General features: G+C 39.0%; 1 protein-coding gene across 1 annotated transcript in view; it reads right to left on the bottom strand.

The window, feature by feature from the left end:
* Positions 1-27,171, bottom strand: part of GRAMD1A (GRAM domain containing 1A) — a 1,293,980-nt gene that overhangs the window by 107,041 nt on the left and 1,159,768 nt on the right. The window contains exons 13-14 of the mRNA XM_044079359.1: positions 21,730-21,833; positions 20,093-20,272 (exon numbers count right to left, since the gene is read on the bottom strand). Of these exons, the coding sequence (XP_043935294.1) occupies positions 20,093-20,272; positions 21,730-21,833 (284 nt within the window). The remainder of the gene's footprint in view (positions 1-20,092; positions 20,273-21,729; positions 21,834-27,171) is intronic.

Raw genomic sequence — 27,171 nt, 5'->3', positions numbered from 1 at the left:
CATCTGCAAACTTGGCTAGCCACAGTCCCTCCACCTTTGCCTGTACTTCAGAGAAATATATACCGAACAGGAGGGGTCCCAGGACTGAGCCCTGTGGGACTCCGCTTGTGACTGATTTAGAGTCAGACATGGCGCCTGCCACTACCATGTGGGTTCTGTCTGAGAGCCAATTGGCAACCCATCTCGTGACATGGGGGTTGATATTTAAGCTGGTGAGTTTGTCTATGATTCCTGAGTGTGGGATGGTGTCGAACGCCTTAGCGAGGTCCAGATATGCTGGGTGGATCACCTTCCCTTCATCTATGGTCTTGGTGACTGTTTCGAAGAAGTCGGCCAAGTTCAGGAGGCAAGATCTGCCTTTAACAAAGCCAAACTGGGTGGGGTCCAGTGTCTGGAGGTTCCCAAAGTCCCTGTTAATGAGCTCCATGATAATGCGTTCCATGGCTTTGCAGACCAAGCTAGTCAAGCTTATAGGGTGATAATTCCCAGGGTCAGTTGTGGCACCACCTTTGTGGAGTGGTACGACTGTTGCTGTACGCCATTCTTTGGGTACACAGCCTGTAGAGAGGCTGAGTTTGAATAGTGATTTGAGATGGGGGGGTTAGTTCATTTTGAAGCTCGTGTAAGACACAACCTGGGATGCTTATGCTAATGCTTAGCAAGAAATACTTTCAAAGTAGCGCAGCAGTTCTGACTCGGCAATACGAGTGACACACATTTGGAATCATAATGACAATCAGCGGGTCAGTTATGAAGACAGGACTATACAGCCAAAAAGGCTCCCCCATCTAAGAAGGAAAGAAAAGGACTGGATTATCTTCTCTTAAATGGCTTAACTCTGCTAGATGCTGAAATGTACTCAGAAGATAGAAGTTGTGTTTGCAAGCTGCCACCACCCAATTAAACACCTTAACTTTTCAGGGAATATTCGTAACAAAATAAAGTTAAAGGTTATCATATCCAAGGTGGCTATCAAACTCACAATGTTTACCTAAATGTTTGTTGCATCATGGTGTATGACTAGCATCCACATCTGGGGAAGTCACTATGGCAAGGGGGCATATGATGGCAGCAAGAATCTCTGACAACGTGTATAGACAAAAGGAATACATCAAAGCATAGGACCGCAGTCAAACTCAGATATGAAAGGTTAACAATGACAGAAAGTGAAGCCTTGTTGGGACAAGATGACTGCATCTGGGCAATTATGAGGTACAAATTCAAAACTTTCTGCATAATGATTAGTGGTACATTAGTTTACTACTCACTGCCATTAACAGTAGCAAATCTGATGGCCTAGAATTTCTAGAAGATTACTCCTGGACAACACTCCTCATTGCTTGCTGTGCAGTCAACTAGACAACCTCTTGAAGCTCAAAGCTTAAGAGCAGCAGGGACACCTTCAAGGTTAATAAAGATGTTTTCTAATGAAAGACACCTCTGTACCAGGACCTGGAAGAGAAAGCCTCACAATATTTGGTAGTTAGTTGCCTCCTTGCATCACTCCATAAATCTAATAATTAAATTTGCTAGCCTCTAAAGTGAAAAAAAAATAGCTCCGTCAATGTGAAATTTGGTGGAAAGCAGAAAGTGAACAATTTAGTGGTGAAGTGAACCATGAGTAAGAAAGGAGGTCAAGCACAGTGGCCATGCTGATTCCTGATTGCAAACCATGAACCACAGAAAGTTCTTGTGATTTCAAATGTCTAAGAGGTAACTAACAGCTTGAAAGGCATAAGAAATGAACTGCAGAACTTGGATTGTTTAAAGCATACACAAATCATTTAGAAGTTGATGAGTACATTATGCACAATTTTGTATGACCAGCAAACATACAAAGGCAATACTTAATGATAGATATTTGAGAGACATAGAAGAAATAACAAAACAATGTAAACAAAGTAACAGCCAAATGGAATGGAAAACTAGACAAGGAGTTGAAATCTGAGATAATATGGGATTTTGGAAAATTAGACAGTGCTGGACTTGACCATGTGAAAACCAATATGCCAGATGACACAGGTTTCAGAAAGTTTCCATAGGGATTGCAATGGGGAAACACTTGCTGAGATGTTTTCAATGGTGAGACATTTGCTGAGATGTTAAGTATAAGCAGAAGAGATCTATACTGATTGAGTGTTTGTATGAGCAGACTAGATCTTTACTGATTGAGTGTTTGTATGAGCAGACTAGATCTATACTGATTGAATGTTTGATGTGTTACGAGAAAGAGCAAGTTCTCTGGCAACTGTGGCAGCCTGACACAAGGATAACTGTGGTCACTTAATCAATTCCGGCTGTTAGTACAGACGGTTGAGACTGTAAGCTGTAGTTCCTGTGATACAGGGTCTAATTCCCTCAGCGCTCATTTGCCTTTGCGACCTACAGCAAGAGTCACTTAACCAATTAGTACTTTGGGGCAACTGGAAATTTGGGCTGTGCTTCTCAATGATCCCCTGGACTGCAAGCCTAGTAAGTACCTATGAACCTACAAACCAATTTCTGTTAAGCAAGATTAATGCACTATGACTGGGAAACACCATCTGTGATTTTTGGAATTAAAAGAAGAGTGTAAAAGAGTAAAGCTGAAGTACAAAACAACAGCTACATTACAAGTGTTCTGTACTGGTGCAGTGTTAATTTCTTGAAGCGCCTGTTGAAGCAAGCTTAAACATGAAATATTCAGTCTAATGAAGCTACAAGATGAGAAAGAGGATACAGACATTTAGACAAGGAGACACGAGTACTGCTACAGAAATAAAGATGAATAGGACTAGGGAGAAGATGCACACTGGGTGGGGAAAAGACGGCAGTTTGTCTGTTTCAGTCTGTGGAACAAGCTGGCTTGGAAGATATGATGGCTTCTCTTGAATATTTGGACAGTATAAAAGAGATTTTTAGACATATTCATGTTTGCCAGAATGTCGAACAAATATATTATTGAAGTTTGTTAGTCCTGGCACATATGTCTTATAAGTATTTGATTTTTACTCTACACAGAGACCAGTATTCAAAACAGTGTCTCTGAGAGACAACCTAAATTAAATAATTTTTTGGGCACAGTTCATTATACTGGTTTAGACAATGATGTATATGGTGAAGTAATTATCTGAAAATACCAATATTAGACATGAATCGAATTAAAGTGAGGTATCAATCTGAATGAATATTTACAACACGTTTTGATATATATTTGTAAATACCATAAAAAATGGTGGTGTATTAAACCACATGAAAAGGTTTAATGCTAGGTCTAAATGGAATAGAATTCTTCATATCTGAAAGCAGTTTTGTACCTCTATAACCAAATAATTATGACTTTTATTGTAACTGCTACACATCACATAATATAGAGAAAACTTTAGGAAAAAGAGAACAAGAATTTTACACTGGGTAAGTTGCTGTATTAACCATATAATTACAACAATGCTTTGTTACTACTTATAATTATGATGTTTAGTGAAATGGTTTAAATATTAAAAATATGATGGAGTATTTACTATGAATGGGAATAATCCCGTATAGATGAGGGCAGCACCTGGCCTTGTTCAAGAGAAATCTTGACCAATGGATGGGAGATCGCAGACAGACCCAGGGATTACTCAGGTGTCACTCAACAAACAGCAGCACAAAAAAATAATGGGTATAGTTCATCATACTAAAGGGGTGGCGGTAAATAAAAAAACTATAGGGGCTTGTAAATGCCCTCGGGCAGATAGCCTAGTATGAACCTATGAACCTATGAACCTATGAAAATGTTGCTGACAAGTCTGAAATGAAATCCAGTATAGCATCGATCAAATGACAAGGTTTAACAGGAGATTCACCAGAATACTGTGAAGCATGAAACATATGACTATGAAATGTTTGCAGCTATATGATTACAAAATGATGATGCTTACTGAAATTTTTAAAATAATTAAATATAGTGTATTATACAATGATAGCTCTTTACTATTCAAAAATATGCACACTGACTGGTCAGTCCATGAAGTGTGTCCATTGTAAACCAAAGTCTGATTGCTGTAGCACTAGTGAACAGCCAGACTTTCTTCTATTAGTATATGCTATGGATGGATACGTCTAAACTGTCCAGATTTTTTGCCTTATATTTTTGGTCTGCTCCTCATAAAATCTGGGTTTTCCAACAAATCACTGAGGAAAGAAGTCACTAAATAATGGCACACATTTCAATTTCAGACTCGTATCCTTCAGGAAATGCCCAATAACACAAATATTGTTATTCTAGCAGATTTCCAAGTTCTGCTTTCACAGAAGCAAAACTTAAATCTGTCTTAGTTAAGGCTCCAGCAGTCCTGAAAGATAGTAAGCATTTCTTAATTCTTTCTTTGACTGTGTTCATTTACATGGTGATATTTCTGATTGCATGCTAGTGACTATGGATGTCCAAACACTGTTTACCATTATCCCCAATACAGATAGAGATGACGTTGACATGGTTAGGTTACTTCTTTCACAGCACCATGACTAGTCACACAGTATGATTTCTATTATCTGTCTGTTTTTAGAATAAATATTAGAAAATAATGTTTTTGGTTTTGAATGTGATTATATCCAAAGAAAGGGGGTCGCAATGGATACTATTTGCATGAACAGTTATGTCAGTTTAGTAATGGCACAATGGGAGCAAGATCATATTTTTATTTTGCATGCTTCTACCTCCCATATTAAGTATTATGGCAGATTTGTGGATGATATTTTTTACTCTGGCAAGATTTGGAGGGTGCCCTGCAGAATTCTGTATGAGATTTGGAGGATAGTACTACATTTCTAAGGTTTACTGTTAATACATCTACTGATAGTATTGAGTTTTTCTTGATGTACATTTAATTACTTCCATCGAGGGTCAGCTCAGCACCATATTGTTTAGAAAAACCATGCTGTCAAAATGGGCTTCTACACTGTAGTAGTATGCATCCCAAACATATTTTTCCTAATATTGTAAAAGGACAAACCAAGAGATTGTCCAGGTTATATACTAGTAGTAATAGTTTGACTTTGGTGTTAAAAAGGGTTGAATCAGGATTTATAAATAAAGGTTATACATAAAATGGGTTTAATAATTTTCCTCATGATGCTAACTTACTCCAGGTATAAGGAGCACATCCCTATTTCTCTTCTTTTAGAAGAGAGTCCAACAGGTTAACATGTTCAGGGTAATAAGTCTACTAAATTAATTTTAACGTATCCTTGTAACATCAGCTCAATACGTGATGTTGTGAGGAAGAACTGGCCCATCCTCATGGCTGACAATAGTATCAAGGAAGTGGTAGGCAACAGCCCAAATTTTATAATTAAGAACAATCTTTCCTTGAAGCAACAGCTTTGTTATGGCAATGTTAACATTGGATTGGGACACAGGAACATTTCTGACAGATTGGGTATGTACCTCTGTCATTGCTGCAAAGCCTGTGCTTTCATTTCTAAACAGAGAACATTTATCCATCCAGTGACAGAGAAGGTGTTTACTCCTAGGTTCTATGCAGACTGTTGCAGTAGTAATCTAGTGTATCTTACTGTCTGTCAGAAATGTGTTAGCTTTTATGTAGGCAAAACCACACGCCTTCTTAAGGAACATATTTTGCAGCATCTTGGGGGACATTCACAAAGGTAATGCTTCAAATGCAATTGCTCAATATATAATTGATAACAGGCATCATTATTTTGAGTTTTTGGTTCTGCAAACAAATGTTCGGAAGGGTGATACTGTGTATAACGTGGAAATTATGGAATTTAAATGGATAACAGCTTTAAAAGCCCATAGGATGCCTGGTTGGAATGGTCATATACCTTTAAAACTGCTCCTAAAGGCTCAAGTATGTAAATATTTTAAATGTTTTAATTGGTTTTAATTAATATTACTATACATAAGCTGTGTGTTTTTCATTTGATTTTAGGTCTGATGAAGCAGATAATTCTGCAAAAGCTCTTATTAAAGTTTTATATTTTATTCTGCTGTGTTGGTTGCCATTTCACTTGTTTTTTTTTTTTTTTTGGTTTTACATTTCCAAGTTCATAAGATCAACATTTACAACTGGTTCCTATTTCTGGGCCTTTGTTCCCCCATTATTTAAGGTTTTGTCACGATTTTTTGAGCTAAGAGGTTGAGCGGTACATATGGAAGGCAAAGTAAATACAAGAAAAATCAAGAACGTTCTGCAAAACTAAAGAAACATACCAGATTTTCCTTTTATTTCTGCCCTGACTCTCTCGTACCTCTAAATTCTCCATATTTTATAGTTCAATAAAAAATGCAACAGAGATCTTACTTTCTCCATTGTTTGTTTTCCACAGCACTGATGTATTGTACAAGCATGAGAATGCAAGTCCCCTATGCATGCACAGTACATTAACAAAGATGGAAGAATGAGGAAACAATGCAAGTGTAGGTATACATGAGGATTTACACAGGATTGACTTTGTCTTCACCCTCATGATAAAACCACACCAACCATGTGTAAATCCTCAATATACCCACACCCACTCGTCAATTACTGTTTAAGTATTAATCATATGGAAATGCTAGTACAAAGTTTGGATTTGAAAAGTTCATCAAGAGATGGAAAACAGACTGCAGGGGAATTCTAAATTTAGTTACTTAGTTAATTGATTAATTAATTAACTTACTTATTGACATTTGTTTACTGGGAAGATCTAGCTGCACACAGATGCCCCTTTTCAGTGGAGACTTGGGGAAAAAAGCTCTGAGGTAACAATTTTAATGTATATTAATACTTACAATAACAAACTGTATAATGCAGTTTCTGTGAATACATAGCATTTGTAGTCAGTACAATAAAATTTGTATTGATATTCGCAAACAGTAATACACAGGAATTATATTGCGAATTTACAGATAGAGTGGTGTATAAGACAGGTAGGAGCAATTTACGAAATACATTAAATGAGGTACTACAGGGAATAGCAGGTTAAAGTGTTAGCACAGAAGTAATGATGGAATGATTATTTGGCTAATTAGAAACAGGTACAGTAATTTAAGTACTACAATAAAGTGAAGTATTGAAAGGGGATAAGAAGATTAAGTGATTTAGTCCTTTAAACAGACGTATAAGAAAGTGATGAAGTATGTTAAAAGAAGCTATGTGAACTAGCTACATGGAGTAGAGACTGACCCCAGCAGCCCTTTCTGGTAAGCAGCTGTTTATCATTTGACTGAAAGGGATGACTTGGTTGGTAGAAACAGAGTATGGAGCTAATTGCTGGACAGGCAAATGGGGTATAGATAATTGGGTCGATATTACAGGATTAAAAAATGTGTTAATCGACACAAACAGCGAACACACTAATCTCAGAACGACCACTTCAGCGAATTTTTTCCTAGGAGAAAAAATGCTTGGCCGTCGTCAAGAATTTTCCCGTTTCCCCACTGTAGTGTGATCTTGGAGTTGGTGTATTTAGTTAGGGTGAGTGTGGGGGGCACACCCACCACATTGGGGGGGGGAGTGGGGGGCAAAGCCCCCCCCAGTTTGTAGGGTTTGAATGTTTGTTTTGTTTTTCTTTGACCAAATGATTTTTCCCATGGGAAAAAAAATCACTGAAGTGGCCATTCGGTGATTAGTGTTTTCGCTGTTTATGTGCCGATGAAAACAAGTTCAATGAACATGTTTTTCGATCACATAATACAGATCCGATAATTTTATGTGTTAAGATGAGCTGGGTATAAGAAAGGTGATGAGGACGTTTGAGCCAATTAAGTGTTTTTAGTACCAAATGGTGGTGGGTTTAAGTTTTTTGGTAACCAAATCTGGCAACTTTGTTGTAGCATTGTTCAGGTTTAGAACTAAGTGAAGCTTGTAGGTTGGTCATGACAGGGGCTCCATATAGGAGAGAAGGTAAGTGGTAGGTAGAGTTACTTTGGCAAAGTTTGTAAAGAATTTCTTTAATTTATGCAGAGCGCCTATGCTTTGTTGGGTTTTCTCGATGCTGTTGTGGATGTGTAAATCAAATTTAAGATTGCCTTCAATTGTCATGCCAAGTAGCTTTGTATTTAAAGTAACTTCAATCATGGTATTATTTAAGGTAGAACTTTTAAAGTTTTTTTTTTGTAAAACTGGATTTTGTAAAAAAAAAAAAAAAGAAAAGTTAGTTATTTTTGGGGGGATTTAGTAGCAGGTGATTTTCCTATAGCCAATCTTCAACAAAGTTAAAGTAATTAAGGTAAATAGCCCCCCCCTTCCCTTTTACTGCAGTCTTTACTCTCCCATTTAAATTTAGCTTCTTTTAGTTAATTCAGTTTCTCCCTTCACATAATTACCTTAAAATATTTTATGTCTGCCATCTTCTGGCTTAATAGACTCCTCTCCTAACTAGTACCTTTTCTTTCTTTACTTATCTTTTTGTTCTCTTCCTACGATTATTCTCTGTTGTTTTTCCTTATTCCCTCCCACCTATTTTATTTTATTGCTTGTTCCTTTCTACTTACAGCAGTAACAGTCTGCTCCCTGCTATAGTTTACCTTCTCACTCTAGGTGATTGTTTCTTTCTTTCTTCTGTTGCGAAGGATATTGGCTCAACCCGCTCTGATTGGACTGACTTTGCTCCCCTACCCTACCCCCATCATCACCCACCCCCCACAGTAATTAGATTTATACCTAACCAAAACAAACCCACTTTCCCTCAACCTATCCATACCCAGCTACAGACTTGTCTATTCCGCCTCCCCTTTCTCCACCCTCTCCACTGCTCATTCTCATCCTTACATATTCATACTGACTCCTGCTCTCCCCTTTCCACCCTTTATCTCAACTCTGCAACATATCTACAAATCATGCATCCCTACTACTCCATAACAGCCTACACCATCTTGCTGTAGTTTCTCTACTCTACCTACAACTCCACCTCTCTCCATACATACCACATCAAACAATACTGCTCTCCTACTCTCCCACTGCCTTCCCACCACTGTCAGTCCCACTCTCACACTGCCATCAGTCCACAACTTTATAATATCTGTACCTCTCTCACACCCTTCAAATATATTGAAACACACCAGCTCGACCACAAAACTACTAGATATACTAAGTTGATCAACAAAGTAAGAAATCTACTACTACACTCCTTGACAAAAATTATAAACTCCAAGCTGACATCCATCCCAACCCAGGTCCAAAGAATAACTTAGCTCACAGCCCCCACCCCTCCTAATCTCTTCCTATCCAATCTACCACATACTCCCACCCCTTGCTCCCCTCCCTAAAACCTCTTCCACAGACCAACATTTTACCAGTTTCAATTTGCACAGCCTCATTAATAAAATTGCAGAATTCCATACAACTCTTGTCTTCTACTCACCTCACATAGCCGTAATAACAGAAACCTGGTTAAAACCACATAATAAAGATAATGAAGTTATCTCTTCTGGCTATAACATCATTAGACAGAACAGATTAGACAAAAGAGGTGGTGGTGTTGCCATTATGTTTAAGGACACCCTCAAAGTTGAACTACATAACTGTACCTACCCAGATCTACCCAACTCTGAAATCCTAACAACTCACCTCATAATCAGTCCTAACAAAAACATAATTATCCTCAGTGTCTATCTCACTCCAGGCAACAATCTTTCTACAACTGAAAATCTATTGTCCTGGGCATTTACCAATTTCAGCCAATAAACTATAATTCTTGGTGATTTCAATCTTGACTGGCACTCCTGCACATCTAGTACCCCCTCAAATCACATAAACCTCTTCAATTTCACTCAAACCATAACCTGTACTACTCACATGGACAAACTTTCCAATAAGCAGTCAACCCTAGATTGGATTCTGACTAACAGCCCCACCCTACATTACCTAGTAGGATGCCTGCTAGATTCCATTAGTGACCATTCCCCAACTTTTCTTTACAGAAAATGCATTTATACACAAAATAACATTTCCTGCAAATACATACGTAGCACAAAACATTTATCCCCTTCTATCTTTAACCTATTATTTCAAGAGTGAGAGTGGTTAACACTTAAACACCTCCACCTTGACCTGGCTGTCCAATATTTTAGCAACACTTTCCTTAACATACTTAACAGCCTTGCTCCACTAGGAAGGTTCGTTTAAGAACCAAGCAACTACCATGGTTATCAAATGACACCAAACTGCTACTTAAACCTAGAGATTCAGCCAAACTCTTAGCATATAAACAGATTCATAACTTAGCTAAAAAACAAATCAAGAAGGACAAACAAACCTACTGCCTATCCAGTCAACATAAATATCTGAACAACCCTCAAAAATTCTGGAAAAGCATTAACTATCTCCTTAGCCCTGGCCATACCCCTACCCCTGCCCCTGTCACTCCTAACAACACTGACCCTATACCTACCCAGTTCAACTCAAACTTAATTAAATCCATAACCACCCTATTAGGAACACAGAGCACCAACCCACTTACCATTCCTACTCCTACCCAGGACTATCCCAACCTCCTCACTTTTACCATTCAAACCAACTACATAAAAAAACTCCTCATCACGCTTAAACCCCGTTGTCTTGCATCTGACCTACTTCCTAATGACTTTCTAAAGATTTCAGCTCCTTTTATCGCTTATCCCATTTCTATCTTGATTAATTGTTTAATTACAGAATAGTACATCCCTCCTGTCTGGAAAATATCACAAATCATTCCCCTCCACAAAGGCGGACCCTCCAGGGAGCTAACCAACTACTGTCCCATAGCCATCCTCTCCCCCCTTGCAAAATTATTAGAAAAATGCATCCACAAAACTCCTACATCACCTACTTAGTCTCAACTTGATGTCTTGCTCCCAGCACGGCTTTCGTCCTAAACATAGTACTAGCACAGCTCTAATATCTTTCACCAGTACCATTCTCAATCTCATAAATGAAGGTCACTCTCTCTCTCTTCTATCTTTCTCGATTTGTCTAAAGCCTTTGACACTCTTTCTCACCAACTACTTCTAGACAAACTCTCATCTTATGGCCTCACTACTGCATCCCTAACCTGCTTCACAGTTACTTTTCCAACCGTCAGCAAGCAACTAAATGGGCTAACAGTCTCTCCCCCCTACTCCCCATCTCAATCGGCGTACCACAACCCAAGGCTCCATTCTTGGTCCCCTCCTCTTTAGCATATTTATTAGCAATCTCAGCTCTGCAACTCAACTGGCTCACATTGTCCAGTACGCCGATGATTCCACATTTATATGCTCAACCCCCTCACAAGAACTTAAAATAGAAATGCAAACTTCCTTTCAGAACATGGACATAGGAAGATACCTATCTGCACATCAACTCATACTTAACCCAAACAAAACTAAGATTATTGCCTTTAGAAACAAATTATTCAAACTTGGACAGTTCCCTCTCACAATCCTGTCCTCAAATGGAATCATAATACAGCTCACTAGCCAGGCTAAACTGCTAGGTGTCACAACAGATGAGTGCCTAAAATTTGACAAGCATATCAATTTTACCATCAAGAAAGTTCATGCCAAACTTGGTACCCTCTATAGGGCTAAACCATACCTCACTCAGAATGCAAGAATAGCCACTGCTCGGTCACACCTGCTTTCCACCCTCCTTTACGGATATCAAATATTCACAAACCTACGCAAGTCTGAGCTCAATAACCTTGAATCCTGTTACAACAAAATAACCAAGTTTGCTACTAATCAGCCTTACAAGACTCATCATTGCACTGCCCTCTCCCAGCTCAACTGGTTAGAACTCCCTAATCTTTTATCATACAACCAAATGACCATGGCCCACAAAATAATATACCAACCCAGTAACTGCCCCGCTCTCTCTAACCTTGTCCAACCTAGTACTATTACCTGGTCTCTCAGGTCCTCCAACAAGCTAATGCTAAAGGTATCTCACTCCCACAACTACCATGGTGACTCCCTTTACTCCCATAAAACAGCCAAATTGTGAAACTCTCTTCCGCAGTCCATCACACAAAATCCTCACCACCATAAGTTCAAACTCCTCCTGAAAAATTACCTAGCCAAACACTGGCTTTGCTCCTGTCATTCTCCAGGCTAATTCTACTACCTTCACCAAACACCAACACGAACTGAATCAAACACAGGTGATACTATATCAGGATAAAAAACTCTATAGAGTTTTATATCCTGATATAATTCTACTACCTCCCATACCTTAGCCTACTTCATCTTTAAATATACTCCTTCCATCTTTGCTCTAACTCTGCTGACCCATTAACAGCTTGCACTGTTTTAATTTGTCAGGATTTTTTTATTTTTTTGATTTCAGACATTCTGTACATAGTTAACAACTCCATGCCTTTCAGCACTGCTAATTTTATTTTGTGCACACGTTGTAATTAGTATTTCTAACTTAACAATAGTCTTTGTAATTAGAATTTCTGTTTAAGCTTACAGACTGTATACATGTGTACTATTGTTTGTATGCTATACTATCTACTACATTATATTAATTATAATTAATGTAAGCTTTGTTACTACCTGTGGAGCTTTTCTCCCTGGGTCTCCGCTGAAAACGGACTTCTGGCCCAGTTGGACATAACCTGGTTAACACATGTAACAAATAAATAAATAAATTAGCAGTTAACGTAACTTGCATGTTGTATGATGGAAGCTTGCTGACAGGATTTATGTAGACTGTTACTGAATATACTGAAGAGTAGAGGGCTGAGAATGGAGCCTTGTGGCATACTAGTAATGACAGGAAGGAAGGGATAAAAGGTGGAGAGCTATTTAACAGACTAGTATCCATCAGTTAAGGAATTGTTAAACCACAGTTGTGTGGACTGTGACAGCCTTACGGAAGACAGACGGCAGAAAAGGTTTTGGTGAGAAACTAGTAAAAAGCTTTAAAGAGATCAAGGAATACAGATAAAAATGAGTCTGGGTTTGTCTTTGGTATTGTTAATAGCATCTCTGAAGGTTAATACAGCTATGGCAATGTTATGGGCAAGTCTAAAACCATGCTGTGTGGGGGTCAGGAGCTTTCCCTGAATGACATGCTTGAGTAGTTGTTTGTGAATGCACTTCCCCAGAAGTTTTGCCAAACAGAATAATATGGCAGTAAGTTTACAACTGGTTATATCAGATGAGGGTCCTCCTTTATAAAGGGGGATAAAGAAGACTTTTTTTCCCACACAACAGGAATGTACGATTCCTTGGTAGATCTGTTAATTAGAGCAGACAAAGGATAGGCTACAGAACGGGCAGATAGCTTGAGGTATTCTGCTAAGAGATTACCTGCTGAAGGAGAACAGGGTTTCAACTTAAAGAGCAGTGATTTGATGTAGGAGGTCCGGATGTGTTTTATGGTGAAACGGGGTGTTTGCTGTATGAGGAGAACACATCAGGATTATTAGGTGGAATATCTTTAATAAGAGCTTTAAGGCTTAATAAAAATTGTGTGTTAAACTGGGCAGCATTAGGAAGTAAACTGGGCAGCATTAGGGAGTGCTATTTGGGGCAGCATTAGGAGTCGTGGATATTCTAGGATGAATTGCATTACTAATAGAAGACCAGAATTTGTAGGACTGAAAAACTGATTAACTAAGGGTGTATTTTCTTGTCTGTGATAATCAGTTTTTAAGTACGGTTTAAGGTTTTTTTTTTTTTTTTTTTTTGGTGGGGTCTATATTTTAACCACACTTTCCACGCCCTATCCCCTTCATGAATTGGGTACCTGCTATGACTGGATAACCAACAAGTATGGTGATTCTGTATTCTATTTGCTCTAATTGGAGCCAGACAATGTTGGGTTTTCAGGAAAAGTGTGTTAGATTTGTGTACAGCTTCATCGAGTGCAATATTTTTCAGGAAAGACCAGGTAAGGGAAGTTAGGACTCTATTAAATGTCTCAGGGTTAAAATTAGTGAGGTTACAGAAGGTTTTAGGTAAGTGCTGTTTGACATGACCCAGAAGATGCAGAAAATGTTTAAAAGATGTAAAGGTTCCACAAAATGGTTGAACACTGGAATAAACTACCCAATATTGTAAAAACAGTAGGACAATTGAAAACTTTGAAATGAGTCTAGACAAGTTTTATGAAGAATATAAATTTAGGCTGCAATTCTTTTGCATTAATGGACTTTGCCCTTGCTCATAAATTGATTTTAACCTTGACAGAACATGGTGAAATATTAGACATACAGAAATTGTACTGCTAATTTTCAATTGTTGTACGATAAAGTATTAACCATGTGATTAAATAATTACCTGAACTCAGTAGTGCATTATATTGGATAATTTTAAACAAACCTTAACATCTTATTTTTTTCTTGTTCTGTTAGTTAGCAAGTCTATGTAGCTACTGGTCCTTGAGGGCAATACTTGGTAGTGCTGACTTACAAAACATGGTGAAGTAATAACCATGTGGGATTGCCAATACATACCAGATTTAAAAAGGCACAATAATGGACATATAACAATTTTATGGACTGAAAAACAGTAAAGAATATGATAAAGTAATAACTATACAAAACTGATAGCATACAGAGATATATCTGTTGAGTCATGCAATTAATGCAAGACTGAGATGTTCTGGCAAAACCAGTCAGGAGGAGAAGGAAACCACACTCACTATAATTCCAGCCTCACCTAGACCTACCATGACAGCAAACCAAACACAAACACACAAAAACATACTCGGAGGCTCTAAATAAAAATCTGCCTAAGCAGCAGAGACCTGCAAAGCAGACACCCAAGCAACCGCTACCCCAAAACAAACCACGTGCAACACATAGCTCACAAAGCCAGTGTGCCGAACAGTCACAGCCCCTTAAGGCTAAACAACACACCTGATACACTTGTAATAGGTGACTCTATCGTCAGGCACACTGACGTCCCACTCACCAGGCTGAACAAGGAGAAGGTCACGGTGAGCTGCCTGTCGGGCGCTAGGATCCGCCACATAACACAAGCACTCAGGTCACTCCAAGGCAAGTACAAATATGACTCAGTCATTGTCCATGCTGGTGTGAATGACCTGAGACGTACCTCCCTGGACTACATGAAAAGTGACAGAGGAGCTCCCTGAGCATGTAGCCCAGGCCGGTATGACCCTGACCTTGAGAAGCATCTTACCCTCAACCAAGAATGATGCCACAATATGAAGACAAGATGATCAATTTCAACAACTGGCTTACGTACTGGTGTCATTCAAAGGGGATCCAATGCCTGTCAGCCTGGGATGACATGCTCGACAAGCCACGATGCTTCGCTACGGGCGTCTTGCACCTGTCACCCCTGGGCTTTTGGATACTGGCAAAGGCTCTTGCTACCCCCATAGTGCCTGTTTTAGGCAAGGCTCAAAAGACAAACCCACCTCCATAGGTATCACAAGGGATAAAAAACTAAGAGTAATGCTACTCAACGCCAGAAGTCTAAACCTCAAGATGCACACACTGGAAACTCTCCTTAGCATGGAGAACATAGATATCTGTGCAGTAACAGAAACCTGGTTCAAGGCTCCCGAGAGCACCCCAGCACTACCAGGTTATACCTCATACCATGCTTTTCGGCCCCAAAACTTGGACCGAACCACAAAAGGAGGGGGAGTATCAATATTCGTCAAAGATACCCACACCTCCAGGTTGGTGGCACAGCACGAAGCATCAGAGACTATCCATGTGCAACTAACAGTGGGTAAAACTGCCTTCCAGTTTATAGCCTGCTACAAACCACCCTCCCAAACCCAGGAACCCCACTCAGCCTTCCTGAGAACACTGGAAAATATGAAGGTCTCTCCAAACACCATTACATTGGGCGACTTCAACTCTCCAAACATAGACTGGGAGCATTACTCTAGCTCCAACACCCTAGCCCAAAGGTTCCTAGAATTTATAAACTCAAATGCTATGGAACAACTTGTTACCACTCCCACAAGAGGGGAAAACATACTGGACCTGATCATCACCAACATGGGGACTCTATGCTCCAGACCAGAAGTGTATCCCTCACTGGTAAGATCAGACCATAAACTAATCTCACTGGATATCCACATCCCGACTCCACCCCCTGCCCTGAAAACCACAGTGAAAAACTTCTCTAAAGCAAATTTCACACTCCTCAAAACAGAGGTGGAATCCTTCAAAGACCCCAGGCCTGTGGAAAATACGGCCCAGACTGCAGAATCCTTTATAAACGCATTCTATGAACACCTTCAGGAATGCATGGATCATGCAATCCCAAATAAAACCAAGACCCAATCCTCCAAAGGCAGACATCCTGTCTGGTGGACCCCAGCCATAAACAAACTATACAACAGAAGGAGGAAGCTACTACATGATAGAGTAAAATCCCAAAAAGGGAAGGCATCTCTGATCAGTATTCGCAAAAAAACTACGGGCATTCATAAAATCGTCTTAAGGCCAGCTTCGAGAGGAAAATTGCACAGGACACTAAGGATAATCACAAGGCTTTCTTTAGTTATGTTAGGACCCTGGGTGGGAATTCCCAGATATGCTCAGAATTAGTCCAAAATGACAAAAAATACACCGAACCCACAGACATTGCCAACATCCTCGCTGACAGGTTCAGTTGAAACTCCCCCCACCCCACCAAAAGGGCAAATATCTATCCCAGCAGAGTGCTGCCCCCCTGACATCTCAGATGCTCAGGTAAGAGCTGCCCTCCCCAAAGCAAAAAACACAGCATCAATGGGACCAGACGGTGTCCCGGGCTGCGTCCTACATGAACTCCAAGAAGAGCTAAACCCAAACATAAAACTACTGTTCAATCTCAGCCTTACTACACGATATGTACACAAAGAGTGGCGTACAGCAACAGTGGTCCCTCTCCACAAAGGTGGTGCCTCAACGGATCCTGGAAACTACTGCCCCATAAGCCTATCTAGCTTGGTCTGCAAAGCTATGGAAAGGATCATCATGGACCTCATAAATAAAGATATTGGGGACCTACAGACACTGGATCCTACCAAGTTCGGCTTTGTTAAGGGCAGATCCTGCCTCTTAAACCTGGTTGATTTCTTTGAAACAGTCACCAAGGCCATTGACGAGGGGAAGGTGGTCCACACAGCCTACCTGGACCTCGCAAAAGCCTTCGATACAATACCCCACTCGGGCATTATAGATAAGCTCACCAGCTTAAATATAAACCCCTATATCAATAGATGGGTTGCAAACTGGCTCAAGGACAGAACCCACATGGTTAGAATTGCTGGAGCCACGTCAGACTCCAAACCAGTTACAAGTGGCATCCCACAAGGCTCAGTCCTGGGACCTCTCTTGTTCGATATATATTTCTCGGAGGTACAGGCCAACACGGAAGGATTGTGGCTGACCAAGTTCACAGATGACTGCAAACTGGGCGCCATAATCGACTCTCCAGCCGAAACAAGCATCTTCCAAAAGGGCCTCATAGAAACAGACAACTAGTGCCAGAGCCATGGCCTCAAGCTAAACGCCAAAAAGTGTATAGTCATCCCCTTTGGCAAAAACAAAGTGCCCACAAATTACCACATAGGTGGTAATCCATTAAGTACAGAAGAAGTAATTAGGGACCTGGGGACCCAAGTTGATAGCAATCTCTCATTTGACAACCACGTGGCCAAAGTGGTTAGAAAATCATTTTATATAGCCCACCTAATCATGAAGGGATACACATCTAGATCAGGGGAGGTCATTGTGCCTCTTTACTCATCCCTCATCAGGCCCATAATTGAGTACAATGCCCCTTTTGGGATGTACCTTACCAGACACCTGCAGCAACTGGAAAGACCCCAAAAGTACCTCACCAAGAGGATCAAAGCGCTCAAACAGATGCCATATGCTGCCCGGTTAAAGAAACTCCAGCTCTACTCAGTGGCATACCACCTGCTAAGAGGCGATCTGTGCCTGACGTATAAAGCCATGTCCAACACGGAATTAATAGACATGCTGCACCTCAGAAAATCCAAATCCCATCGAGCTACGTGCTCAAGAGACTTGAACCTCAGTACTGAAATAAATAGGAAATGCTGGAGGGACAGATTCATAACCCAGAGGCTCCATTCACTCTGGAATAAAATCCCAGTCCAGGTTAGGCAGAGTCCCTCATTGACTCTCTTCAAGAGGAATCTTGATGAGTGGATGGGAGATCGTAGGTTTACCCCGGGTATCACTTCTGTGTCACTGTTAGACAGAGGCACAGTATACTAACCTCAAAAAAGGGCATAGCAAAATTAATTTAAAATGGGTGGCGAAAGCCAAACACACTCTGGCTAGGCTTATAAATGCCCTAGGGCAGATAGCCTAGTATGAACCTATGTGCACCAAAAGGAAATTTGATTGGAGCCTTGGGGACAACAAGGTCTATAATACATATCTGCATGCTTACTTTAAGGTAAAGGGGTGGAAGACCAACTACAAATGATAGTAAACAGTGAGAAGGTTGTTCAACACTATGAATTTGTCAAATTATTATTTTGTTGTATGGAAACGTCACTTAAATTCAAAAGTTTGTCTAGTTAACTACAACATACTCCAGAGACCTCAATCTCATTACCAGTATCAATAGAACATGCTGGAGGTACAGGTTTATAACCCAGAGACTGCCCATTCTCTGGACTAGACTTCTCATACATGTCAAGCAGAGCACCTCACTGGCCCTCTTCAACAGAAACCTTGACGAGTGGATGGGGAATAGAAAATATACCCTGGGGATCACTCCAGTGGCTCTTTTTGATAGAGGCACTGGTAACGAAAGTCAGATGGCACAATGCTAGGGATGTCTATTAGGCTTGTACACACCTATGAACTTATTAAGTGATAGAATTGTACCCCAGTGTGAAAGATGAAAACTGAACACTAATAGGTTAAGACGGAATAGCAGGACAATTAACTGAGGAAGTGTGTAAACTTAAGTCTAAAGTAAATAATTAACCGGAAAACTGGTTTCCATGACTGGGGACTTTCCTTGGTTTCCCTCACTGGGGAAGCTTCTTGATTTAGAAGGTCTGCTGTGTACATGATGGTTACATACGATAAAAAAGGTGAAAGTTGTTAAACTACGACTGTTACTAGTCATAAAGCTATGCTTTAGCTAACCGGACATAAGGGATTTTTAAGTGTTTTAAAAGTTGGAATAAAACAAGGGAAAATACACCTTCTTGTGCTCTGTTGGTTGTCTTGTTAGGTAGAAATGTGTCTTGGTCAAAGAAATGTCATGGTACATACTGATGCAGTGTGTAATTACAAACCAGATGTGCATGTGAAGGTTATTAGTATGACAGAATGATCTGTGAGATGTACAGTACTTATAATAGCTATGTCAGCTATGCTTTACTTGGCTGGACAAGATGTTGATATATGACATTTTAAGAAAAGAAAAGAAGACACCCTTTTATCCCATGATGGCTAGAGTTACGGATAGAAGACATGATGTTTTCCCAAAGCCAGGACATGATGCATACTGGTGAAGTAATGGACAACAAAAGCTGATGAATCTGAGTGGACTGTGACTGGCTGCTCTGTCTGGATCAATGTAGTCTATGCAGTATGAATGGGGAAAGATGAGAGAGATGACCAAGTGAAGCAGCAGAAAAGATGCGCTGAGGATGAATGGTAGCTGGTCCCACTCATATGTCACCATCCATGGGTAACCAGTTGATTTACTAAGACCAGACTCAAAAAAGATTGATTCATCACTTTCAGAAGCCTGTATCTATATTTTCCACCTCAGGAAACTTCATCTGCTCAGAAGATTTAACAATTCAGTGTTAGAATATTTAATATATCAGTGCAAGAAATCTCTCTGTACTTGGGGAGTGAGCGTGTGTGTGTGTGTGTGTGTGTGTGTGTGTGTGTGTGTGCATGCACGCGTTTATGGTACTGAAGCAACATTTGGCAAATTAACCCCTAGGCCTGCTCATCCTGTCCAAGAATCAGCTTCCAAATAACTGCTGGTGACTGTGTTGTGAAGAAGTGCTTCATGATAGCATAATCTAACTACATGACTTGCTAATTAAGGTAAACGTTAAAAAAGCATCGTGTTTGTGGATCTAAGCATTACAGTTACTGCCCTTCCATGTCAGTGTTTGCTTTACAACTTCTGAATAAACACAGAGTACTGGTGGAACTCATTACTCCTTACCTGAGGTAATGGCAGCCCTGCTGGAGAGCTCTTGATCTGCTAAGGTGCCAACAGGACCATGTGTCTCATGATGTGACTTCCGGTTCAGTGTGCATTTCCTCCTTCGAAGACTAGGCAGACCATTTTCTTTGATACAGCCTTGTGTTATCATTAGCTTCTCAGCTTTCAATAACTCAGACTCTGGGAATACAAACAGGCATAAAAGAAATATAAAATCACATGACCCATGTCAGAATACAGCACTCGTTCTGCAAAAGTAATGTCATCATCAGTATGAGCAGTCCATAGAAATACCAACATTCTGCTAAGCTAAGAAATATAAAAATTCATCAGCCATTTTACTTATTTGTAATGGGAGCACTACTCTCTATTTAACATCTGAAAGCATCCAATGTGTATACCTGTGGAGGTACCCCAAGTCCACATTCTTACCACCCTCCCCAAAATAAATTATAACCCCCCCTAAATGACTCACCTATCACATTGTCAAAGGCAAATTACACCAACTTAGTTCTCAACATGAGCATTCCATTTACAATACAAGCTTTAACAATGAAAGCATGCATTGCCATTGCCAGTGTTCATTTTGCTGCAACACACATATTCACATACTTCACTCAGCTATTTCTATACTGATGAACACAGACCATATCTACGTCTTTCTCTAAATCCAAAATAAGAGTAAATACTGTTTCACACTGCACTTTCCAATACTGTAACTTTATTTTTCTATCAGTGTATCTGCTTATCTACTATCACTCTATGACTATCTGTGTGTCTAAACACACACACACACCCTCCAAATCAGACCAATTAGCCAACAGGCATGTATGCATAACTCTGAAACAGGACTGTAGTGCTGACTTAGTTCCAAATACAATAAGATAAAACAAAATCTCTCTCTTACTTTTTCTCAAGACACCAAATGTCCGTGAGTGTGTAACCAGAGAACACATCACGAAAGATTTACTGAACACAAAAATCATGTATGAAACATTTACAGAATTTATTCATGACAGACATGCAAAACTAATCTTTAGTTATACAGTCATGCATAAAGACTTCATACATATATGTGCTTTGTTGTTAATGCAACTCGTGTGGAAAAAAAAAAAAGACGCTGGCTTGTACTCAGAAGCAGAGGCTTACAAAAAGCACATGCTCTTATTTTTGTTAGGAGTACGGATACCAAACAAAGATGGAAACCAGAAAGGAAGAGGACTGGAGTGCATGCATAAATGCCAATGCCAGAGAGGTCATCACAAAATAAATATGCATACAAAATTTCCTAAATTCCTTTTCAAGGCCTCATCATGAGAAAATGAAAGGTTCCTATTACCTATCAGATGTATTAGGGTAAGGGAACCAGAAACGGGTATACAGTACCAAACTAAGTTTGTATAACTACTGCCTTCATGGTACTGCATTTTAATTGGTATCTCCTGGCATACCTATATGATAAGAGTAACCTTTAGAGTCCCAGACTAAGTTTGTATCACTACTGCTTTCCTGATACCATGTTTTAACTGGTATCTCTCAGCATACCTATGTGATAATAGAAACCTATAAAGAACCAAACTAAGATTATCAATTCTATTTTCATGGTACTGTGTTTTAACTGTTATCTACTGGCGTACCTAAGTGATGGAAGTAATCTTCTATTCCATTCCACGTGTTCTTTTCAATCAGTGTCTTCACCAGATTCCAAGGTTGCTTCCTGTAACGGATTTCAGACGAAACCCTGTGAAAAGAAGTTGGAATTAGCTGAAGAGCAATGTAACAGAAAAACTGCATTCCCGATTTCAACATCTCATAGAATCTTACTCGAGAAGTCAAGTAAGTGGAAAATATATAAGTATCTATGATTGGTCCCAAGTAAAAGGGAAACACGTGAAGATGAATGGGAAGCAAATGTCAATAACATAACAATGTTAGTAAATACAATATATTATTAACTGAGAACCAGACCTCTCATTTGTACCTATTCTGGAGGTTGATTTACCCCATAGCATGATGTACCAATTTTGGATACAGGTTCTAATTTCAGGGATGATTATTGCCTTCAAACAATTTTCTGAATCCTTCCCATTCCACAAGATTTTGAAGCTGTCTGGCACACAGGAAACTGGATTCTATGACCAAAATACTGGTAGCTCTAATAATTTAAAGAAAAATGATCCATGTGTTGCATTTCCTTTTTTCAGAAGCAAAAATAATTGACTTTGTAAGGTGGTTTCTTGCAGTACCATTCATTAAAGTCTGTAGAATTTACACTGTGACTATTACAACATGCTTAGATTTGTGCATTTTGTCACTCAGCTTTTTTGAAGTTGTATTTCTCAGTATTATACCACAGTCTTAATGAGAGTGGGAAGAGTTGTGTGCTACATATCTGTAATTCAATTTTTTTAAACAATTTTACTGAATTATCACTTGTGACACACACAAACTTGCATTTATATAAAATGAATGAAACCATATTAAAAAGTTCACTTTTACAACCACCATACATCGGTTTATACAATATAATCAATCCAACACAAATTGTTCAATGCCTGCCTTCTCTTAAACCTCATTCATCCTCCAAAACATTTTCTGCATGCATTACTCCCACTCTTCCCATTTTTTTCTATGCAATTTATTCCTACCCTTTTCTAAAGATCACACTTCCTGATGTTTTATCACTGCTACAACATTCATTACATCAAATATGGTAGCTTTAAACTTAGATTTCCATTTTCTAGTAACTGCTTTTTTGGCAGTCACCAGAATTAAACTTAACAAGGCTTTACTATGGGTAGGCAATTCAGATCTTGTATCCCAGCTCAAAAAAATAATTTCCTTAGTTACTCTCATTTGATCGCCAACATTTCTGGCAGAATACTTTAGAGGGGATTTTTAAAGTCTGCCAGGTCATTACACTCCAAAAACAAACGTTTCCAGTTAATTCCTTCTTTCTCATTACATCTCCAACATTTGCCATCTGCAAAATTCTTTGGAGTCTGCTTGGGAAGTACCTATGCAAACACTTCCCTTTTTTGATAGATTCCCCTAGTTAATTTGCAATACTTTATATGTTCTACTAATTAACCATTTTTAACAAAAGCTTCTGTTGTAGATTCAACTAAAAACTTAACCAGTGCAGGTCTTTCACTTAGGATACCCCTATCCCCTTTTCTTTGCCTATCCTCTTATATAAATCCCTGACAGATAAGGCAATTTCAAGTCTGCAGTTCAAATGTCTTCTTGGCCTCTTCTCATTCTATTACCTTTCCTTCTTTAATTATTTGTTCCCAATACCTTGGCTTCTTTCCCAGCTTCATCCAGTAAATTCCACCCCCCTCTTGCCTATTCTCTGTACCACTGATTGCATTCATCCCTAACGGCAGAATCTTCTTTATCCATTCCAGAGTTGGCTTAGTTTAGTATACTTTCTGCTACTTTATAAATATAGTATTCTGTATAACTGTTGTTACTCTCCCTAAAGATCTGCATCCAAAATCCCACTCTACTTATTTCTTCAATTTATCTTCTGATTCATCATCATCACTTTCCACTATGAATTTTAGATTTCTGCTTGTGTATAAGAGCGTTAACTGTGTAGCTCTAAAATATCTCTTCAAATCAGATCATCCTAAATAATTAATTTTATTAAGTGCCCATACATATGGGTATTGCTGAACCAGTTCACATTTGGGCACACAGTTTACAGCTATAGCTTTTGTTTCATCTTCATTAATTTTAATACCTGAAAAAAACAGAACTGTCTAAGAATAATGTAATTTTCTGGTTTCATCAGGTACAAAATAATATACTCTGCAAATAAAGCCAATTTTTACAATACCAATTATATCCTTGAACTTCTGAGTTCCTTATTTTCTTTTCTAGTGGTTCTAAATATACCGCAAATAACAAAAGGGAAACAGGACATCCCGGCATGGTTCTTCTGTTCAGACACAACCTATCAGAGAGGAACCCTTCCACTTTGATTTTGGCCTCCAATCCCTGACATATCACCTTAATTAACCTTATTATTATTATATCAGGAAATGCAAATGCTTCCATTGCCCTACTCATGCAATCTCAGCTTACTCTGATGAATGCCTTCTCTGCATCAAGACCCACCAACAGCAGCAGTATTTTCTTATATTCCGCTTCCCTCTGAATAGATCATTGTTCTATTAATGTTGTCAAATGTTTACCTCCACTCCACAAAACCATACTTATCCATATCTATCTATTTTGGCAACGTTTTTGCCATTCTTTTAGCCATTATAGACAAACACTTCATAATCACTGTTTAAAATTTGAAATGGGCCTATATGAAGTTGGATATAATGGGTCCTTACCCTTTTTAGGTATTACAGCCACCACAGCTTTTTTCCAGGATGCTGATGCTTCCCCTCAGTTTAAAATACTGTTACGCAAAACATCCAAGATCCTTATCTTCTTCCCTTCTAGGTTCCAAACGTCTACTGGAATAACATCTATTCTTAGAGACTTTCCTGCAGGCTGGTTATACATCAGAATTTTTATCACACCTCCTCCAATTTTAATGGTTAACTGCTGAGACTCATCTACTTCTAACCTTGGCATGTTTATGTATTCCATAAACATTTCCATTTGTGTTTTTTCTTTATTTCCCCAACTTTTAATACTTTGCCCTTTTGTCATAGTTTTGTCAGGATCAACTCTTTCAGCTGGTAGGTTTGCATATTTACTAACTCAGGTTTTGGCTACTTTCTCATGGCCAGGTTTGGAGCACAGGAACAGTATGCCCTTTCAATTAACAGTTCCTGGTGTGAAATACTAGTTCTGATGCTTATTTGTACCTTCAAAAAATTATTATAGTCAGTTCCTTCTAGTTTCTCTCATACAGTAGAAAATCTCAGCTTTTGCTGCAAGTCTCTGGCCTCTAATTTTGCCATTCTTTTTAAACATCTCATCCAGAGTAGTCTCATACACAGCCAGCCTTTTCTTTATTTCGATCTCTGATTTTTGCAGTTTTATTAGTTCATCTGAATATCTGTTTAAAGCTTCTTCCATTTTTTCTGCCTGTTATTTCAGCTGATGTACTCAAGTGTTTTATTTTAATCAGCTCTGAGCACATTTGAGCTATATCTCCTCCAGAATACTGGAAGCCATGTCTTACACCAAAGCTGGAGCATGAAACACTTTTTGATAAACAGCTGCAGGATTCTTCCCAGTCAGTGTTTTCTCTTCACCTTTTCCAGTTGATTTTTTCAAGCTCTCTTACTTTCTTCTTCCTTACCTGCATACAGGCAATGTAGTTACTAGCCAGCAATTACATTTTCTAAAAATGACAAAGTTCCTGGCCCTTGCCTTTCAGATTCTTTTTTACACTGGCAGAGAGAAAGCCATGCTTTTGATCAGTGTGCAGCCATCTTGGGAAGTATATTTGGTATTCAAATGTTACACTAATTTGCTGTCCAGATTTGTGGTTGGATGTACTTATTTATCAAGAGCCTTTGTACCTATTCTCAATGTCTGCAGGTTGAGAGAAATTCTGACAACGGAGTTCATGATGTTATTTTCAGAACTTTTGATCTTAAAGAGAAAGCACTGGGAATCCTAACTGCTTTGTGAAGGCATGACTCCTACACTTTTTTCAAATTTCAGACTTCAGTTTAGCAAAGTTTTTACAAGCTTTTCTTTTACCAGTCAGAAAATCTGAATTAAACAGAGAAAAATTTGAGGTTTTAGCATAAAGTGCACTTGATGTGAATATCTGAAACACATTTTTTCCTGGCTGCCAATAAAAAAATAAAAATACTCCTTTATGTGGTTTCACATCTTACATGACCACAGAGATGAGTTTTCTGAACTGCACTAGAAATTGCCAGCTTTAGAATTAACTATGTGCTATTTGTTCATGTTCCTAGTATTTTAAGAAAATGAGGACAAGGTATATATTTTACACCTGCTGGAGATCTGGAGGAGTGGATGAGCAAGCTGAAACAAGGTTTTCATTCCAAACTGCCCAACAGATAAGGCTGACTGATTCTGGTTTTATATTTCTTAAACAGCTTGCTTTTTTTAAGTAAGAAATGTATGTGTACTGTGTTTGGGCAATACACAAGACATTGGTACAGAACAGGCAGTTTTCACCTAAAGAAACAGACACACACACACACACACGCACACGCACACACACATACACACACACACACACACACACACACACACACACACACACACACACACACACACACACACACACAAAACTCTTATGATCTCCTGAAAAATGGTCAGATACAACTTCCACTCGTGAGTGAATGCCATCTTCCTGTATTTCCACTGACTGATTCTGCAATCTGGAACATACTGCTGAAAGGCGCAGACTGAACTTTAAAGTTGCCTTCCAGATTCTGACCGCCTCCTACCACATTTGGAAATGTCACATTCCTCCTTGTTTATAAAATCTCCTTCTCTGGCATGCAAATATCATACTGCCCAGAAAAAGCAATCAGAATCCCGTGGTCTCCCTTCCTTTCATGATGATGTGTGAGATCTTATAACTGCCTTATTTTAGAATCTGTTCTCAAATATTAAATCTGTGAAGAGACAAAAAAGTGTCATTACAATGGGCAGGCTTGCATTATATTTGTTATATAATAATGAGGTTACCTAGCATGACTGCATAGATTTCTGAGATGCCACTGCATTTTCCTCTTAAGAATTGTGTAGGGATACAAGAAGTATGCAAGAAGGTAGGTACCTGATGCTGTACATAAGTGTATTGATCTTTTGCTGCTGAACAAAGGTTATCAATTTAGACAGTGTTAATAACTGGTGCAAGGACAATGGTTTCAAATTAAATGCAAAAAATGTGATAATAGCCAATTTTGTTAAAAAAAGTTCTCATACCATACAGATGACATATACCTCCAATCATATCACCAAAAATGGACAGAGTGCTATGAAACAGTCACCAATAAACCAGAAAAAAGCACTGTCATTTATGCCCCAGGACCTTTAATAACACAGCACAGAACAGAAGAATAACGCTGATCACTAACAATACGTTTTCGTCCAAGACCTCTTCAGAATCCCTCCAA

Source organism: Protopterus annectens, chromosome 8.part0 (assembly GCF_019279795.1).
Source record: "Protopterus annectens isolate FY-2018-M chromosome 8.part0, PAN1.0, whole genome shotgun sequence".
Classification (NCBI taxonomy): Eukaryota; Metazoa; Chordata; order Ceratodontiformes; family Protopteridae; genus Protopterus; species Protopterus annectens.
This window is presented reverse-complemented; position numbering and strand designations above follow the sequence as displayed.